The sequence below is a fragment of the Canis lupus genome, chromosome 34 (assembly GCF_003254725.2).
Source record: "Canis lupus dingo isolate Sandy chromosome 34, ASM325472v2, whole genome shotgun sequence".
NCBI classification, from domain to species: Eukaryota; Metazoa; Chordata; class Mammalia; order Carnivora; family Canidae; genus Canis; species Canis lupus.
Window position 1 is genome coordinate 38275209 of NC_064276.1, and position 20810 is coordinate 38296018.

The 20810-nt window shown below is 37.2% G+C and overlaps 1 protein-coding gene across 9 annotated transcripts in view; it reads left to right on the plus strand.

The window, feature by feature from the left end:
• Positions 1–20810, plus strand: part of NLGN1 (neuroligin 1) — an 817938-nt gene that overhangs the window by 786803 nt on the left and 10325 nt on the right. For 6 of the 9 annotated variants that reach the window (XM_049105692.1, XM_049105691.1, XM_049105690.1 and 3 more), the window contains one exon: positions 19558–19770. In XM_049105692.1, the coding sequence (XP_048961649.1) occupies positions 19558–19770 (213 nt within the window). The remainder of the gene's footprint in view (positions 1–19557; positions 19771–20810) is intronic. The other 3 variants (XM_049105693.1, XM_025425629.3, XM_025425631.3) reach the window with 1 other exon arrangement.

Here is a 20810-nt window from a genome sequence, read left to right on the forward strand (position 1 = left end):
ATTTGACAAAGAGTTGAGCAGAAGCAGAGGGAGCCGCAGAGGGAGAGGGAGAAGCAGGCTCCCCACTGAGCAAGGAGCCCCGTGTGGGGCTGGATCCCAGGACCCCGGGATCATGACCGGAGCTGAAGGCAGACACTTAACTGACTGAGCCACCCAGGCGCCCTTCTTCTGTTTTTTTCTTCATCAGTATCATTTGGAAAAATATTCCTCGTTTATTAGTTTTTACCTGGAATTAAAAACCATGAAGACAATAAATCGTGTCTCTAAATACAATGGTAACTAAACAGATATAGATATAATTAACTTTACAAAAACTATAAAGCAATGATGAAATTGCTCTCCAATTTTCCCCAGTATTAGCAAATATTATCAATATCATGGATGAAACCTCCAGGTGTTTTCTAAAGTTAGTGTTGTAAATTCTCTATAAGAACAAATTGATCAATGTATGTTTTTTATTAAAAACTCTGCCTCCCCCCAAAAAATAAAAAAAATTAAAAATAAATAAAAACTCTGCCCAACTACTTTTCATATTCTTAAACTTATACCCAGGCCTGAATGACGTCTCCAAGAGTCCCCTGTTACGTGAAAATGTTCCCTGATATGGTAATCTAATATGATATCTGATATGGAACCTAACTGGCATTACTTGAAGACTAATATCAAAGGTGATAAGAGAATTTAGCCTTGACAAAATTGTGCCTATTTACAATTCACTGGAGTGTGTATTTATTTATTGGGTGCCCATTATGGGACAAGCCCTAGGGATCCCCGTTAGGTGACTCTTACACATTCAATAGTCATTCATGAGATTAGTTATGTAGTCCCAGACAAATTTATTATGAATGAGAACAGTAGCGCTGGCCCTGGACAGCACTGGGTACCAGTTGAGGCTAGAAGAAAGCAGAAAGGTCTAAAAGAGATGTCAAGATCCCTACCACACTCTCGCTTATTTATTTTACCTAAGTCGAGTTTCATGAAAGTGAAGTAATTGATCTTTCACTGTGTTGGTTGCTCTATGTAGGATCTTATCTTCAACTCCATCTGATGATCATTGCAAAACCAGCTTTCTACGTGCAGATGAAATTTCATGGGGAAAGTGAGCAAGGACATGCTTTCGATTAAACTCACTGGGATGACCCTCGTTTCATTTTGAACAAGATCCTTTTCTGGATCCTGGAGGAAATACACTCAGGAATGAATGGGTGGTTAAGTCACTTGCAGTGGGGGAAAATGGCTCTTGATAATCAGCAGATGTCCACACTGATGGATGGGATCAGTAAGAACCAAAAGGAGCACTGGTAGTCTATTGTAGGGAAATGACTAGTAATTGAGCTAATCCAACTTAAATGCCCATGGATTCTTATCCTTGTTCTGTTATGGGTCAGATAGGCATACAGAAGAGAATAATTCTTAAGAGCCAATAGCAGAAGAGCCTATCTAATTGGAGCATTTCCAAATCTAAACCCTGATCCGTCTTAAGCATTCTCTGAATTATTGTGAGTCATACAGTAGGGAAGGTTGCGTGTGTCTCTTTCTAATGTCAGTAAAATGTGTGAGTTGTCATTGTTTCCTTGGCATTAGAGGCCAGCATCGAAGGTGATGCTCTAGTCTTGACAGTACCGTGGCCGTTTGCAGTTCAAGTCGTGGATCCAGAGCCCCTTCTGTGGTTAGCACTAGGAGTCCACATCACCTGAAAACTACAGAAATAATCCTTGACCTCAATGGGCTCACCACTCAGTGAGCTTCTTCCTAACGTGGCTTCTCCGCCTTTAGCTGGCAGAAGGTATATTCAGTGTCTGAGAGAAAAACCCAAGCTCCCTTCCTCTGTTAAGAGTCTGTCTCCCAAAACCCTCGTGGAGGGCCTCCGTGACAAGTCTTTCTGGTCCTGGCTATCTCTCGACTCCACCTCTTACTCAGACTTCTCATCTAAATGATTTTATCAGTGCAGCTGAGAAGTCTCTCCCATCTTTTAACTTTACTTACAGTTATCTCTAGCCCCTCAGCAGTAGACAGCTGTCAGCCAGACCCAGTTGCATTCATCATTCACCAATCAAGCAGCCCAGCTCGGAGATGAGATAGGGAGCCTAAGCCAACAGGCCATTACCACTATCTCCGAAGTCACTAACAGCCATCTCAGCTGGAAACCGCCCCGGCTGTGAAAGAGGAGCCCTGTCAACCTCTCCAGGGATGGCTCCTCCTCTGCTTTGCTCCACATCTAACCCCATCTGAGTTAGGGCTGAGAGCGTCTATAAAGCTGCCTGAAAATTTGCAGATGTGTGATGTATGTAAATTATGGATTCTTGAAAAAAAATGATCCATAGGACATGTTTTTAGCTTCTGTCCATGCACAAGGAAATAAGCAGACCAGGCAGGCCTCCTTCATTCCCATTGGCCCTGCTAGCGAGGGATGTGGATCACTGCACAATTAGTCCAGCTTCCAAACTGGTAAATGCCAGGCTTCTAGCTCCACCTTCCGATTTGTAAGTGGAGCTCACCTAGATGAGGAGCAAGTGAGGGGATGGCAGAGCCAAGGCTCCCCTGGGGGTTAGGAGAACTGGTACCCAGATTCGACAATACCTTCTGCGCTTCTATAAAATGTGACCTACTGTGTGCCACAGACTGGCAGGGGATACAAAGATGAATTCTTTTTCTCTCTCCTCAATTTCCTCCAAATACTTACAGCCTAACGTGGGAAAGAGTTGTGCACATAATTATTTATAAAGATTATCCGAAGTAGGGATCCCTGGATGGCGCAGCGGTTTGGCACCTGCCTTTGGCCCAGGGCGCGATCCTGGAGACCCGGGATCGAATCCCACGTCGGGCTCCCGGTGCATGGAGCCTGCTTCTCCCTCTGCCTGTGTCTCTGCCTCTCTCTCTCTCTCTCTCTGACTATCATAAATAAATAAAAATTAAAAAAAATTGATTAAAGATTATCTGAAGTAAATATGTATGGTCACCAATTCAGCAAGCACTTATTGAGTACCTGCTATTTGTTAGGAAGTGTACTAGGGACACTAATTGTATTATATAATAAAGAATTCTCAAGTATCCCGGAGCCCTTTCCAATCCATGGACCAAATGGAGACAATAAAGCTTTTGGCAGCAAAATAAATAAATAAATAGATAGATAGATAGATAGATAGATAGATAGATAGATAGATAGATAAATAAATAAATAAATAATAAAATTTTAAAAAATAAAGAATTTTAATATAAAGATTGTATCTCAGATCATAGTGTGGGAGCTAAGAACCAAAAGTCGACTCTAGAATCCTATATACGATGTTTATAATAGAGTTCTTTCTATTACTTCCACACTGTCATTTGCCCCTTGCATCCTTGCTTCTCTGACCCCCCACCTCCATGGCCAGGAGATTCGCAGTGGCCCTACATACATTCAGATGGGGGTTGTAAGGAGCCCTAAAGGAAATACAGCAATTGCGTCAGTGCCCATGTATCTGTCTCTTCATGTTACAGCCTTAGACTCTGAATAAGATAACGCACACCTGAAGTCTTATTTTCTAGATGTTAAAAAACACTCCTATTGTAATACTGCCCTTCTCTCATCTTTTATGTCATGTCATGGCTCCATTATGGAGAGCAATAAGTTAAGAACTGCCATTTCTTCCTTCATTTCCATTAAAATGTGATTGCTCTACGCCTCTCGAAACTCAGTGCCTAGTGCTGTGCCTGTCACATGCTCCAGTAAATCTTCCATTGAACTAAACTAAATGCTCTGAATATAATTAAGACACCCCCACCCCCTCTCCCTTCCAACTACATGGTCTGAAATGATGAAGAATAGAGCCCTCAGGGCCAGGATCCAGTGCCCACCTCTTTGAGCTGTATGACCAGGGAACATGGCCCTTTCTTGAAATAAGACTAGACAGTTCTGTCCCCAGGAACTCTGACAGCCTGCTTTCTTTGAGCTGAGTGCTCCTATCAAGTGGAGCTAGTTCACATTCCCTTTAAAATTAATGTAGAATTGAATGAGTACTTTATCCACTTACCTCCTTTATGAAAAGTGAGTCCTATTCTACTTAAATGAAGACTGAAGAAACCACAAGTCATTAGCCTGGAAATACTTTTGATGAAAGACAAATTTTCCATTCAGTTATGTTTAAAACCAGAGTAGTTTTCTCTCACTTTCCTTTTTTGCTTAGTTATTTTTCTCCTCTCTGATTATGCCTTTGTATTATAAGAAGGAGGCTGCTGTGTTTCATTGTCACAAATGGATCATACATTTGTTCCAGTGTGTGACCTATGGAAAGGAGAAGATTATATTATCAAGGAATAGAAGGAGGTTATGTAGGCTGGATGATTTGTTAAGGGAGAAAATGTTAAGTGTTCAGAAGAGAGGTGCTTAGAAGCCCAGGGAAAGTCCGCCTTTTATGTTGCTCTAGCAGACGAATATTTTGCTTAAAAAAAGAATCATACAATAAAGACGTACTTCATTATCAAAATATTAAATGCATACTTTTTTTTTTTTTCAGAGCAAAGCCCTTAAGTCTTACTCTGCCATTAACTCACTAGATGACTTTGAACTCTTAACTACTATTCAGGATTATTATAGAAGTTAAATGAAATGTGGTATGCAAAGTACTTAACCAAAGTGCCTAGTATTGTGTGAGGCTCTCAATAGATTCTAGCCATATTATATAGGACTAATCACCATTACTATTAATTGTTATTTTAATAGAATAGGCATTACTAAAAATTGTTCAATTATTCCATATTCCATATATAGTTTTTTAACTGAATTTTGTTTTTATTTATTTGGTTTGAAATAAAAGGTTTATTTTTATTCAGGGGAAAAGGTTATAAAGAAAAAAAAATGATCGTTTGAGGAATGAGAATCTGATACAGGGAAACTTTAATATGGCAAAGGAAGCACAAGCAGAAGGACACTGGCATAACTGAAAGCCTGGAGGAAGACTCTGGAAAAGAAAGTAAGAAAAGTCGGCCGAGGCTGCATCAAAGAGGCTGAAAGTGAAGAGGGAGAAGGAGGTCATATTAGTGGAGCAGACTTGGTGCAAGGCCTCCAAGCTGAGTTTGAGAAGTTAACGTTCCTTCCTTCTGATTGTAAATAATTTAAGAACCATGGTCCAGCTCAGGGAGAGGAGCAGCTGTGACCTAGGATATACAGATAATCAAATATTGATCACCCCTTCTACCCTCAGAGCCTTACTTGTTCATGTGAGCAAGGTTTCTCTGGACAGAATCTGACATGCTGTTTTTAATAAAGAAAGGGATTTTTTTTTTGTTTTTCCATTGAGTACAGTATGATTACACTAGTTCAGCTTAGTAGGAAATCGAGCTTTGCTCCTTTGCCAAACTTAGAGTTAGCCTACCAAGTTGCTTTTGTGGAATTCTTCATCTTAGATGAGAGCGATATCCACTAGTTCCAATTTAAAAACAAAAAAACACAAAAACAAAAACGAAAGGAAGCTACATACAAAATAGAAAGCTGCTAATTTTAGAACTCTAAAATGTTCACAGAAATGGTTACGAAGAAATGAAAACTTTTCAAACGAAGTTCATTCAACGTTGGACCAATTTGTAGTATACAATATATTATTTGTATTTTTTCTTTGTAAGAACGGTGGGAATGGCCTTCTCTCAACATCTAGAAGAGTCTAAGCCTGTTGACCCACAAAGACAATGCTGAACAACTGGCAGAAGCTTGCTGTGGACCAGTCTGGCGGCGGCCTCTAACTCCTAAGGCACGTTGCATAAATTAGAAAAAGGCACCTGTGCAGGCTGCCTCCCTTGTGCGATGATGATTTCCTCACCATGAAGTTATTTATGGGAAACCCTATGGCACCTGGTAAAAGCTGGTCAGATGCAGTCTACAAGCCAGTGTTTCCTCCTAGATAAGTTAAAAAAGAAATTCTTAGCATCCTGCATAATTACATTTTCTTTTGGCATGGGTAACAGCTGAAAAACCTAAAAAGCAAATTATTTTCTGTAGAATTTATTAACATTGCTTTTGTTATAATTAACTTTATTCAAAGAAATTGCAAATTAAACTACTATAACTTGGCTCTGATCAACAAATACCCATCTCCATTATGCAATTTATCCATTTGTATAAGAGTTGGAGAATAGTTCCATACAACGTAGACAAAAAGGAATTGGATTATTTTGCCTGAAGAGTAAAGATTTTCCTTGAATATCCTGCCAGAAGAACCTGCCAGATGTTTTCCATCTTCTCTGAGCACAGAACAAAAGGAAACTGGCTTAAGCTACATAGATATTTCAGCTCTGAAAAGAATTTCCTAGCAAAGCAAATAATAAAATTAGTTTATAAAGGAGAGCTTTTTTCCCCCAAAGTTGTTAGGACCTTAAAAGTGAGATTAGATATTTTATTGCCTCACATTTTAAAGTCCAGTTTTTCCTTTCCTTTGGAAATATAAGGATTATTTGTAAATAAAAATTAATCATTTTTAACTGCAAGAAAAATTAATAAAAGTATATTAGAATAGGCCTTGCATGATCATTTTTTTGTTGTTGTGGGAGATCTAGTTTTAGCATGGGAAAATACCCTTGGTTGTCTAGATAGTTACGGATGCATGAAAGGTAGTCTGGAGAAAAGGTCAAAAGTGTAGAGAGTTTCATATACCAAACTTTCGTCATCATCATCCTGTAACACAGAATTATATGGAAATAGTTGATGAGTAAAGCAAAAAGAAGAGCAAATATATACAATGTAATGAATTGCTTGAGTAAAGAAATCCACAACCAATTTCTTACTGTTTTCAAATTTTAGTGTGCAGCAAAAACACCTTGCCACTTGCTAAAAGTACATATTCCACCCGCCAGAGATTCTGGTTAAACAGGTAGAGTTCAGGGACTCTTTCTCACACACTCTTTCTGTATTTGGTAGGTACCTACCATGAAACCTAACTTTCTGAAGCACAGGGGACAGGTCCTACTAGACTTTGTGTATTGAGCAGCTAGCAGAGTGCCTGGAAAGAGTAGGTATCTACCAAATGTGGATTGAATGGACCTGTTTTTGTCAAAAGATTCGTATTTGTGCTAATAATTGGTCTTCATGATTATTTGATTCCCTAAGAGAAAGAAGGAATACTTCTAACAGAGGTAAAGTCTATATAAAGGTTCCTCCGTAGCCTTTATAGATGCGATAATAGACATGGTTTATAGATCAACAAATATCTATATTTTCTCTATCTATATAGAAGAACCTGCAGGTTCTTCTGGCAGGATATCTCACACCTTCTCTTCACTCTAGCGCCCTTCCAATCCTCAATGTAAAGGAAAAAATTGAATCCTGCACTTGTATGCCTTTTACTAAGTGCCGTAATGACAGGATGCTCTTTTTTATTCTGCAAAAGGACTAACTCTTTCCATTAAAGTGCTAGAAAATCAAGCTGTCACTTCAACCCACGGCAGCTGTCTCCTGCACCACCTCTGCCAAATGTCACCCTTCCTCTGTGGGGTTTGATTCTGCTACTGGATCTGGGGGAGTATGCCTCACTGCACAGCTTGTAACATCGGTCTCCATGCCTTCGAGTCTCAGATTCTTTCTCATTTCACCTCATGTATATTAATACAGAGATTAGTTTCACTTTTTTCTTGAATAGCTAATCACTTGGCAGCCAACATCCTACTGTGGCATTGCAGGTCAAATCAGCTGAAAAGGACAGTGGCTTCAAACTGGAAAATATAATGCTTAGTGAAAACTGCACCCAGAACAGGACCTCAGACTTGTCACCCAGACATGAAAGATTTATTTTCAATTACAAATCCAAACTTAATGTGAGGGCACCCTGGGGGAGATTCAGATCACTGCTTCTTCTAAATTGACCTTCTACTTGTTTCAATATTTCCTTCACTATGGAACAGCATTCCATGACCCTCTGAGCTGAAGATCCATATTAGCTACCGTAGGAATTGCTGGTCTAGGAAAACTTTTGAAAAATTTCTCCAACTGAAGGCCAAGTTGCATGAGTAATTTCTCCTTGGTGAGCTTTCACAGATTAACACAGCAATAGATTTGGGGCTCCAGACAACACTTCTGATGGATTGCAGGGGCCAACATCCCCATGTTACTTATGCTTAAGTACAACTCAAAAAGTCATTCCAATTTTCAATATTAGGTGGATTTATTGCTAACATCTAAGTAAAACCTATCATATATCCCTTCGGCATTAGTAAATGAGATTACCCGAGGCCAGCCGCTGGTGCTACCACATTGGTCTCTGGGATTGGTTTGCCTCAGGATATTTGGAGTCCGTTCTAGTGCCTTTATGTACACTCAGCAGCTGCTCCAAAAGGCATGCCATATGGCCCTAATCTAGGGTTCACAAACTTTTAAGAATCACTAATTGAAACTTCCTGGGAAAAGTTGATTTTAAAAGAAAACACAGACAACTTTGTAATTTGAAATTTGAGAGTGAAAAATAAATAAAATTAAAAAAAATAAAATTTGAGAGTGGAAAATTTGGATTCATTCAAGTTTCATCAGAGATCTATTAGGAAGTAGTTTAGTGTAATTTTCTTTATACTGTAGCTTTGGCTACTGTATATTGTAGATTTTCACTGTAGGTAACTCATGTCACCATGTTCTTCCCATAATCTGTATATTTTGAGGCATTAAAATATCTTTAGCTAGGGTGAGTCGCAAATTTGTTATTGCCATCATTTTTGTTTGGTATGTAGATGTGTGTTTCTGTGTGTGTGGTGGTGTGTGTTGGTACTTCATATGTGGTGTTGGTGACATTATTTAGTATTGTTCCAGATTAGTGGTTTCAACCTTATTATGTGACACTTTTTCACAAATGAGATATCCCTTATTCCAAAATTCCAGGATAAGCTTGTTTCTGTTTTTTATAATTACTAAAATGTTTTGTCATTCTAGTAATTAATTTTCATGATCTTAATTTACTTTTACTAAATTACTTTGTAAATTTAATTTTCACAATTACTAAGAAAAAATTTTATTGCTTTTTATATGAAAAGACTATTCAAAAATTTTAACCAAAGGGAGGTCCAAGACCCCAAAAGTAGTAGGGGTTTCTTATAAAATAATGAGAAGTGAGGATGTGCCCAAAGATGATGGAGACATGTCAAAATGACATAGCAGCCACCATGGATGGAATCCTACTGGCAAATAAGGGATAGCATAGGCATCAAAATAAATGAAAGGAAAAGATGATAGCCCCTAGAATAAAATAAAAATCTCTGAGTCCATAATGATATGAGTAAATGAATGAATACAAATTGGGGAGAAAGGAAATATTTTTATTACTGCCAATTCCAACTGAGAATAAAGTAAATAATGAAATTAATATTTGTTTCAGATAAGAATCATAAAAGATGCCAGAATTAGCCAATGACAGTATGGTAAGAAGCAGGACATGTACCCACGATCAACATAATCCGCCTACCTTTAATTTATTAACTGCAAAGGGAAAAATAGTAACTTAACTGAAGAAACATGGAAAATTACCACCTTACCCAAGTGGTCTTGAGACAAATCAACATTGTGAGCTCTTGTTTTGATGAACTGAGAAATACATTCCTTCTATGGTCCTTTTGTCAAAAATTCATAACCTGAGGAAATATAATCCTCAAGAAATTTCAGACAGATCTTAATTAAGGGACTTTCTACATAATAACTGACCCGTATTCTTTGAAAAATATCAAGGTCAAGAAAAACAAGGAAAGACCAACAAAACCGTTTACAATTAAGGAGTTTAAGTGAAAAACTAAATTCAACATGTGATTCCAGATTTGATAGGGGGAGGGGAGTGAGAGCTGGTGGAAGGAAGGATAAAGCGGAGGGAGGGAGGGAAGAAGGAAGAAAGAATGAGTAGGAAAGAGGGCAGGAAGGGAGAGAGGAAGGGAGGGAGGGAGGAAAAAGGAAGGAAGATGTTAGTATGGATGTTAGTATGGAAATCTGGATGACAAAGTGCATGGTAAATTTTTGTACTATTTATGAAATGTTTTGGTAATTTGGAAGTTTTCAAAAATAGAAAGTCTTAAAATGGCCAAATCAGGCAGATGAGCTTTTAATAGAGAAGAATATAATGAAAGAAGTGTTTAGTGACTATCAGATTTTACTAGTCATACCTTAGGACAATATTTATCTTCTCAAAAAATCCTGCTATGGTAGAAATAAAATATTTAAAACAATCTTATTTGGTCAATATTCTTATGAAATTAGTTAAGTTGTCTTAAGTTAATTAGTTAAGCTTATTCATTACCCAGACTTTATCTCCTACCCTTCTTTTTTTTTTCTTTTTCTTTTTATTATTAGCTGTGTCTTTCTCAGGGGCAGCTGGTGTGGGATTGAAGAACACAACATCTCTCCTTCCCACCCAGGTCTCAGCCACGTGCAGTTGACTCCTGCCGTCTGTAATAGTCAAAGTTATTCATCACTCATCTTTTTCTGCTATTTTCTTCTATATCTAAAAAAAGTACTACTATGATGTTTTAACCATTTTGCTAACTATTCTAAAATAGTTTTTGAGTGATCAAATCAAGCTCAATGTCTGCTATTTAATCATCATCACAGTAATTTGGCTTATAAAACTATTCGTATTACAATACAACCCAATTAAATGTTTGAGTTGAATTCTAAGGAACTATCTACAATGAACACAAATATGCTTTCTACACTTAAGAAGATTCACTAAATGCGTTTATGTCATAACAAATATCCTCATTACCCAATTAAAATTTAGAGGGCGACATACGTATTTTTAATTGTCTTGCCAACTACAGCCTGTAGAACAATTTCAAAACCTCTATGACAGAGCACAGACTGGTGGTTTCCAGAGGGAAGGGGGTCTAGGGGCTGGGCAAAATGACTGACGGGGATCAAGTACAAACTTGCAGTTATAAGATAAATAAGTCGTATCTAGGTGTAATGTATAGTATGGGAAATTTAGACAATAATATTGTATTAACTTTGCATAGTGATGGGTGATAACTAGATTTACTGAAATGATCATTTTGTAATGCACACAAAAGCCAAATCACTATGTTGTACACCTGGAACTATTATAATATTGTATGTCAGTTACACTTCAATAAAATAAAAAAATATAATTGGGACATTTGGGTGGCTCAGTCAGTCAAGTGACTGACTTTCAATTTTGGCCCAAGGTTTGTGAGATCTAGCTTCCCGTTGTGCTCCACACTGGGCATGGAGCCTGCTTAAGATTCTCTCTCTTCCTCTCCTTCAGCCCTCTCCCCCACAATTCACTCTCTCTCTCCTTCTCTAAAAACAATTAAAAAAAATAAAACTAAATAAAAATAAAAATAAAAATAAAAATAAAAATAATGGGCTCCTGGATGGCACAGCCAGTTGAACATCTAACTCTTGGTTTCAGCTCAAGTTGTGATCTCAGAGTTGTGAGATCAAGCCCCATGTAGGGCTCCGTGCCCTGCACTCAGTACATTCAGCATGGAGTCTGCTTAAGACTCTCTCCCATTCTCTCTCTGCCCCCCCCAAATAAATAAATAAACGTTAAAAATATTATTTTTGTTAAAGTTTAAAAAATAAAATTAAATTAAAATAAAAACCTCTGTGGTAAATTTAACCCTGTTGTTTATATACATACATTTAACTTTTTTTGTGATTGAAATTTTTTAATTCTTTTGAAATTCATTTTTTTCAGTAAAGACTGAAGAATGTTTTTAATGAAATAGGTGGTGATTAGGAAAATAGTTTTAATGAAATAGGTGGTGATTTTCACTGGCCCTGAAAATAGGTGGTCAAATTTAGTTGATTAAAACCAGAGGAGTTTTACCCAACATATATTAAGCCACCCTGTGTACCAAGATGCTATCTTTTAATTATGAGAACTCCATAGGGCAAATACTACTATTAATATTGTCTGTTAGGAAGCTGGGGCTCCGAGTGGCTAACTAACTCACACAGCAACTTGCTTGTACACCCAAGTTGTCCTGCTAAGTCTGGTGCTCTTCTCATAACATTACCTACTGAGAGAATCTCAAATGTCTCTCAAACATTGTGTTCTTAGGCCAACAATCTGGGTGCATATTCTGGGTCAGTTTGCTGGCCAGTGTGTCCTCTTCTCCCTTCCGGAGGGCCCTACCCAGGACAGCCCTAGTTTCCTCCTCGTAAGGATGCTACCACCATTCTATGTTTTTCCAAACAGATTGGCTGCTGAGAGGCTCCAAAATTCCTACTTTGTTGCCGTCATCAAAGAAAGACACAGAGACCTCCTTCATTTGGAAAGTTTAATTGTTGATCTCCATATTGTGACAATCATAACACGTTAACGTCCGCCTTTATTCAGAAAATATGTACAGAATGGCCATTGGGGGAGGGGGGCAGGTACAGTGAAGCATCCAGGGCAGAGAAAATAAAGAAAATGAACACATTATAAATACAAGTGATAAATTACAACACACACACACACACACACACACACACACACATCTTAGAACAGGAGCACATAAGAGAGACTGAAATATGCATTAGATAGATATTTGTAATATTTTATACTCCTTACTGCTCCTGAAGCTATGTAGTTCTGAACTATGTAGTTGCTGAAGATTTTTCTTATATGGTAGCCACTGTGGCTCCCTGAATGCCATGCTTTGAAGCAAATTATGTTTTTAAATCATTAGACACATTCCTGCATAATCAGAGCAATTAGAAATTAACAATGTGACTTCTTTCCTCTAAGTAGCTCTTTCAGAAAGGAAAGTTCTCGTTTTTCGCTTCCTTGAGAACAGTTATTCAGAAAGCACAGGAATGTTGTCAGTTTTGATACCAGGTCTGTTGTCCAGATTCAAATAGGCAGGAAGTACACAATAACCTAATTCAGGGAATGTTCCATAAGCGTTTCTTGACACACAGTCCAAGAAATGTGAATGTTAACAGCCTCAGGTTGGAGTGAAAAATAGCATAATGGTGTGGGATCCGGGGTTGGGAGTGATTTTTTTCCCTAGTGTCTTGGGCCATTCTTGAAATTGGAAAAATGAACACAATTCGAGGCTAAGAAAACTGGGGTCTTTTTTTCTCCACTCCTATTTATGGGGGAAGGAGTCACAAATGTCAGCATTGGCTATAATACAGAAGGATCAATCTCATCTGTTTACCTTGGCAATGACAAAAATATGGGAAATTTGGGGGTTGAAAAATAGAGAGACATCTACTGGTATCTTCTCTTCAGGAATGTTAGTAGTCACTTTCACCTTCCCCATGTCCAGCTGTCAGCAATCAGGGGAGTTGGCCTGTAATTCAGTTTACTTTTCCCAAAGATGAGCCATTAAAAAGCAAATTATCTCACAATAAATAAATAGGTAGATGATGATGATGATGATAGATAGATAGATAGATAGATAGATAGATATTAGATAATCAATAGATAAATGTATGAAAATATAAAATTTTGGAAATACTGCCAAGTTATATGATATTAAAAGATCAACCATTTGAGAGTAAATTTTTTTTCCAGAGGATACATACAAAAAGGAAATTATTTTGACTTTATCCTTTGTTGTTTCAAAGAAGAACAAGAGCTCTCAAGAGAACACATTAGCAAGGATGTTAACTGGAGGTGATGGGTAATTAAATGATATTATGTGTGTTCTTTTCCCTACACAGACCCCAAATTGTCCAATTTGAGGAATTTTAAACCGTCTTATTTTAAACAATCTTGACTCAAAGAGTAATGAAGGGAAACTGTCCAATGTGCGTTAACATAGGGATGTTATTTCGATATTTCAGTGTCCATCATTGGAAGATAATATCTTTCAAAATTTGATTCTGGTGATGAAATAGAAGAATTGTTTGCTATTTTTTGAGTGACTAGTTAGAAGGATTTCATGAGTCTAAGAAGAAAAGAGGAGACCTAGAATAAGTCAGGAAGATGAGTGGAAGGCAGGAAATAGAGACAGAGCACAGAGCAAGAACTGGATTTGATGGCTAAGAAGATAAGGAGAGTCAGCACATGGTCTTTTCAGTTGGATTTTTAGTTGGGAGAATTTGAGATATTAATCCCACATTTTTCAATCCTTTTATGTTTAAGATGCAAAATCCTTAATGAGTTATTTTTCTGATCTGTAGTCCCAGGTCCCTAGAAGGATGCCTACCTATCATTCAAAGTCTCATGTCTGCAAGGCTGGCCCTTTAATGCTCAGTATGGCCTCTGCTTTGAAGTTCTTATCAATTTGCCTCAAAGACCAACCACAACCACCTGTATCTAGGCAACAGAATTGATAAACACGGAAGATTCTTTCCTACTTTTTCATAGCATGAACACAGACGGAGAACTCTAAATATATATATATAATCTTTCAGATATTAAACACCATAAGCACAGACATTCAAATCTGCCCCCCACATAAAAGAAAGCACATGTACAGCACCTATAGTACACAATCACTGACATCTTCAATTTCTGATATTCTAGATGTAATCTCAAGTATAAACAGTCTGCATTTTTCCTAGTCTCAGTTTCCTCCCTGAATATGTTTAAATCCTTTTTTCTACTGAGAAGCACTCTGCTTTTCTTTTGGTTTACATTGTAAACATGTTGTCTATGTGGTTATACTGAGACTTGACTAGAGAATGGATCAACCAATCAGCTGCAGGGCTGCGGCCAGACAACTTAACTTAGCTTCTCTCACATTCCTTCTGGTCTGCCAATCTGAATTTGGTGGACATCAGTAGCCCAAACCAATACGTAGTTACAGTGATTATCTATTTTTATTTATTTTCCCCTTGCCAATTTATTTTACGCCTGATCTGATTTTTTCCCTTCCAAGGGCCTGTGAGCCCATGTTCAGTTGCTTGGTTACTCACTAACACCTGCAAGTAATCCTACTTGCCAGATTAGGTAAACATCAAATTGATGCCAAACCTGCTCAGTAAATTTAATCAGATCAGTAGGACTAGTGGTCCATGTAGGAAAAACAATGATTGAAGACGCTTTTTAATAGGATGAATTTTTAGATGGGAAGAATGGTATTAAATAAATTCCATTTGAACACATAGTCAAATGAGAATTGTAGTGTATTATGAGCCACTGAAATAATTCTTGGCATACTTGTAATTGTGAATTTTGAAAGTTTACCATGAGTTTCAAAGTAATCATTTTTTCAGGGTTCTATATTCATGAGTCAAGGAAATTAAATAGTTGAATATTGTTTTCTGGAAAGTTCTTTTGCTATCCCCCCCAGAAGAGAAGATCTTGTCATCATTATTGTTCTGTCTTACAAAATATGTGTCCTTGCATCAGGACATCGATTATATCGTAGGAGCTTATACATGAAGGTCAGGAGAGGCTAGATACAGTGAGTGACTATAGAGAAAGACTTTAAGTGTCATTAAGGGAAAAAATTGTTCCCAAAGTAATCATGAAGGTAAGCAACACTTTAGGATCTTTGTAAAATTGATTTCTGCCATGGCTGGACTGCAGTTGAACAATCCAATGTAAAGTTCCAGCTAGAGTGACCTGAAATAATTCTGCTATTAAGAACATAGCAGCTAAGTCAGTTTTCAAAAGAACTTTAAATGACACCTCACTGGACAGCTAGATCTAAAGAATGCTGCACATCACTTGGGTAATTAGCACACTGTGTCTTGTAAGGCCATGATTTGCTCAACATTCCTCATTTTTCTCCCTTGGCCGAGACTCAAAGTTTTGCTTGAATATAGCATCAGAAAACAAAGAATTCATACCAGCGTATAGTATTACTTTATCAGGTCTAAAAAGATAGACATGATCGATTGATTGACCTTAACAAAGGCAGCAGGCATCTATTATTTTTTCTCATGTAAAACTCATAGTGGCTCTCTGAGTTCATGCTAATGATCATTTGCTTTTAGTTGAATAGATGATAGATAGATAGATAGATAGATAGATAGATAGATAGATAGATGATAGATGCCATAATATGACCTGTAAACTGTGTGGTTTGGAAGAAAAACAATGATATTGGTACTAGTGCTCAACACAAATTTTCTGGTTGCCTCTGGGTTAGACATGCTCCCTTGTTTAATGAAATCGGCCATCACTGCCCAAGTTGGCAGGCACCTGGGCCAATAGCCTGAGGCTTTCACCAAACAATGTGGTAGCAGGTTGGCTGCAAAACATGGGGAGAAAAAATTGATAGAATGAGAGAGATAGCTGGATAGATAGATGACATAGATACAAAAACTACAGCATACACATGAAATAAAAATCAACAGTGAAGGAAACTCAGGAATGAAAGGTAAAAATGAAGTTTGACAGAGTAGCATGGACACTCCAAGCCTAGGACAATATCTTCTACCTGAAAACGTGCTCCATTTTCCATGCTATGACTTAATAGTGCAACCTTGGAATTGAATTGATTTGGTTCAAAAAGTTTTTTTCTTGAAAATGATACAAGATTTCTTTAAATTATATATAAAGTAGAAGTTGCTCTTCAGACAATTGCTTTCACAAGTTTGCTATATCAACACAAAATTATTTGGCCAACCTACCAGAGTGCTTAAAATGGTGCTACTAAAACTGGATTTTTAGAGTGGATTTTTTTTTTTTTTTTTTAGTTACAGTAGAGATAATCATCTTATTACTATGGTTCTCCACATGCTACATATTGAATTATGATTATTTTATTGGGAAGTCAATTTTTGTGTGAATATAGAGATTCATTTGAATATTACTGGAATTACTCAATATTATTTCAAGAGGAATTAAATACAAATCCTAGGGTTTGCACTGAGTGGCATGAGCTACATTCAGAAATCAAATTTCTATTTGAATGTATTTGTGATATAGAAATCTAGGTAATAAACTACCTAGAGTGTGCTCTCATTCTCTCATTCATTCTCTTTCTCTCTCTCTCTTCCTCTATCCTACACACACACACATTTATACCTCCTTTATCCTTCAAGAGTCCTTTGTATCTAACACACCATAATCCTTCTATAATGTTGTTTTCAGGGTTAATGCCATCAGTCCATGTTTATAGATCAAAACATTTGTAATGGATCCCTTAAGGAATTTAAACCAATGGTTCTGTCTTACGCCAAAATTCACTTAATACCAAGTAAAGTTAAAAGAGTTCTTTGTCATGTTTTTGTTTTGTATTTTAATATGCTCTCATTATATGACTACTGAGAATTTGAAAGTGCTTCTTTTTTTGAGAGAACACATAAGGGGGGTGGGGAGCAGAGGAAGAGGGGGAGAGAGAATCTCAGGTGACTCCATGCTCAGCACGAACCCAAGGGGCTCAATCTCATGACCCTGAGATCAAGACCTGAGCAGAAATCAAGAATCGGCTGCTTAACCAACTAAGCCAACCAGGTGCTCCTGAAAGGGCTTCTTTGTAAGAAGATACCATGAAAATTCCTTAAATTGTTATGTAGATTAATTTTAAAAGTAATGAATATGACCAGAAAGATGTATTCATTTGGATACTATTTTTTAAAAGTTAACCTTCATCTCAAAGGTGATTGATTTCCAGGGTTCTACACACACATATACACATACACATACTCATGCACATGCACATGCACATACACAGTGAACTAGAGATCATGTTTTTGTTTCTTAGAATTTTTGGTCTTGTAGGAAAACAATGACTAATCATCTTCATTTCTTCCTTCCTTTCTTTCTTTCTTTCTTTCTTTCTTTCTTTCTTTCTTTCTTTCTTTCTTTTTCTTTCTTCCTTTCTTTTTTCAAAATTATTCAAGATTTGTCTTCATCTATTGCTCCCTACAATGACCCTAAAGAATTTCTTGTCCCTATATTCATTTTGAGTATAGATTGATTGACTCAACTGATAGATACTGTTATCACTAATATAACTGACTTCCTGGTATAGTTATAAAATAATTATATTCAAAAAATAAAGGTGTATTTCAAATTGAACAAAACAATTTATACTTTTTTATGTTGAGTTTCTATAATGGGTCTGCAGTAAGAGAATATATCTAAAGAAAAAATAGTTCTCTAAACATGGTGAGATTGGAAATTACATCCATGAAAATAATCAATTTATATGTCATATGTCTCTAAATATTTTCTACACAATATGTGAATAGTCAATAAAATGGAATCTTTTATGAATTGCTTTATATCTTCTCATTTATACCAAATGTGGAAATATATTAGAGAGTAGATATTTGTGAGAGTAGATATTTGTTCTATAAATTATAATAAGTGTATTATAAAGGCTATTAAGTCAGTGAAATGAATGAATATGTTTAAAGTATTATTAAAGTAATATCTTTTACTTCTCTCCCTAACAACCTCCACATATAAGAAAGTCACTCAGGGATCCCTGGGTGGCGCAGCTGTTTAGCGCCTGCCTTTGGCCCAGGGCGCGATCCTGGAGACCCAGGATCAAATCCCACTTTGGGCTCCTGGTGCATGGAGCCTGCTTCTCCCTCTGCCTGTGTCTCTGCCTCTCTCTCTCTCTCTCTGTGACTATCAAAAATAAATAAAAATTAAAAAAAATATTAAAAGATAGTCACTCAGTTCTTAGAGCCACAAAAATGTTTTCTCCTTTTTTTCAATTGCCTTTACCACTCTGTCAATTCAGATCCCTGTAACCTCTTCTCTACTTTGTTTTTATTATGCAACATATATCCCTCCTGATCATCAGATTTACTGTAAAACTGGAGCTTTAAACATCCCAGGTATATGAGTCTGAACCTTTCAAAAACCTCCAATTAGTCTATGTTATTTTCTAATTGAGCCAATATGCTCAGTTTAGCATATCAGGTATTCCAAAATGTGGTCTCAAATTATCTCTAACACAGTGATTCTTTCTTAAGCCTGGACCATCTTTGATTAAAATGCACTTAGACACCTACGTGCAGAGTTGCATATAATTTTATGCACAAGCCTTAGAAACCCCTGCTCTTGGGACACCCAGGTGGCTCAGCCTTTGAGTGTCTGCCTTCAGCTCAGGGCGTGATCCTGGGGTCCCGGGATTGAGTCCCATATCAGGTTCCCCGCAGGGAGCCTGCTTCTCCCTCTGCCTGTGAATCTGCCTCTCTCTGTGTCTCTAATGAATAAATAAATAAATAAATAATCTTAAAAAAAAAGACACCCCTGCTCTTCACCCTCACATCCTGCCACTCTGTGACCCATTTCTTAAATTCCAACCATGTTAAACTATGAGCACCCTGAGGACTGACACAGTGTTTTATGCAAAAGCACCTTCTCGTATGCCCTGTGGTACTATCCCGAATGTCTCCAAGTAACCTGGCTGGTAGTATGTCTCTCCTGAGGTTTTATAGGATGTTTTCGTTCTCTTTACCTGCCCCCTGTTACCTTCTGTTACATTCTGCTGATGGTTTTTTACCTGGGTAACTGGGGAAGATAAATGTCATTCTTCAGTGGCTACTATTCTTCCTAAAGTATATTCTTTTATTTTGATGGGAAGTAATTTTTTTATTAAAGAACTTGGACTCAAAAAAAAAAAAAAAAGAACTTGGACTCTACGCACCTTGATGAGCACATGCTTCAATTCTATTTATATTGAATGTCTATTTGATTCATGTCAACTCAAAAAGGTGTTCTAAGATATCTTTTCATTTTGGTCTTCCAGGTTTCTTGAGCACAGGGGATCAGGCTGCAAAAGGAAACTATGGACTCCTTGATCTCATACAGGCTTTAAGATGGACTAGTGAGAACATTGGATTCTTTGGTGGTGACCCCTTAAGAATCACTGTTTTTGGATCTGGCGCTGGGGGTTCATGTGTCAATCTGCTGACTTTATCCCATTATTCTGAAGGTAACCGTTGGAGCAATTCAACCAAAGGTATTATGCAGGTTGCAAATTTTGACAATTTTGGTGTCTGCATGCCACCACCATCAGTAGTATGTGATGCTCTGTATATATTTCTCTGTTCAAACTGAGTGTTAGGTTGAGCTCAATAACTGTTTAAAATTTTGTTTCTTCAGCTTTTCTATGCATGTTTCAATTTTCGTCAAACTCTTTTCTTTGTCTCCTGTGGGGCTTGGTAAGGATGCCCTTTCAAGCACACTTCAGAATAGTTAGCATTACAGTTACTTTTCTTTCCTCTCAAAGGGTGATTTTGGGGAAAAATCAAAGATGTTCACAGTTCTGTCGTCTCTGTTTATTCAGTAATCAAAAATCAAAGACAGGTTCTTTCTAAATGCAAGGATTGTGTATAATCTATTTTCAAGACAATAGACATGTAAAACCTTTTACTGGTAAAAAGATAAGGAGGCAGTCATAAGCTGGTTTGTCCGGAAACAAGGTTTTCACTTGTTGTCTGAGTACAGAATGGATGTTTGATTATTTTGCATGCATGATCCAAAATTGTCAAAGCATCAAGGTCACTAGTAGAGCTTTTCATTAAAAGGAAAATTAGGTTTGAATCTGTGCTTTTTCAACTTCAAAAGTGTTATTCCCCCCCTCCCCACCCCCAAAAGCTTGGCTTTAAAGCAGCATGAAGTACTGAAGCTGCATAAGCCCATGAAATATTTTTCTTGTCTCCATTTTCTGGCCTTGACACCCTTTTCCCCAAGGCCTGCCCAAGGCTCATCATGTTGGGTATTTTTATGAATTCCCATTTTACCATGAATTTAAGTCACTCATCCTAATTGCATTCATTATTAACTTGAAATATCCACCAGAACAGAAGTGGGTTTTTTGGAAAAAATCTGCAAAAGCAAATACTTTTTCTCCATTGTACATAATAGATAGGGAGATAGAGAATACACATCAACATAGACCATTTAGTGTTTTCTGCTTTTTTACTGTCATTTTATATATAGGAAGTATACCCCGTCGATTTGTAAGACTGAGTTTTATGATATGAGCATCAGACATAG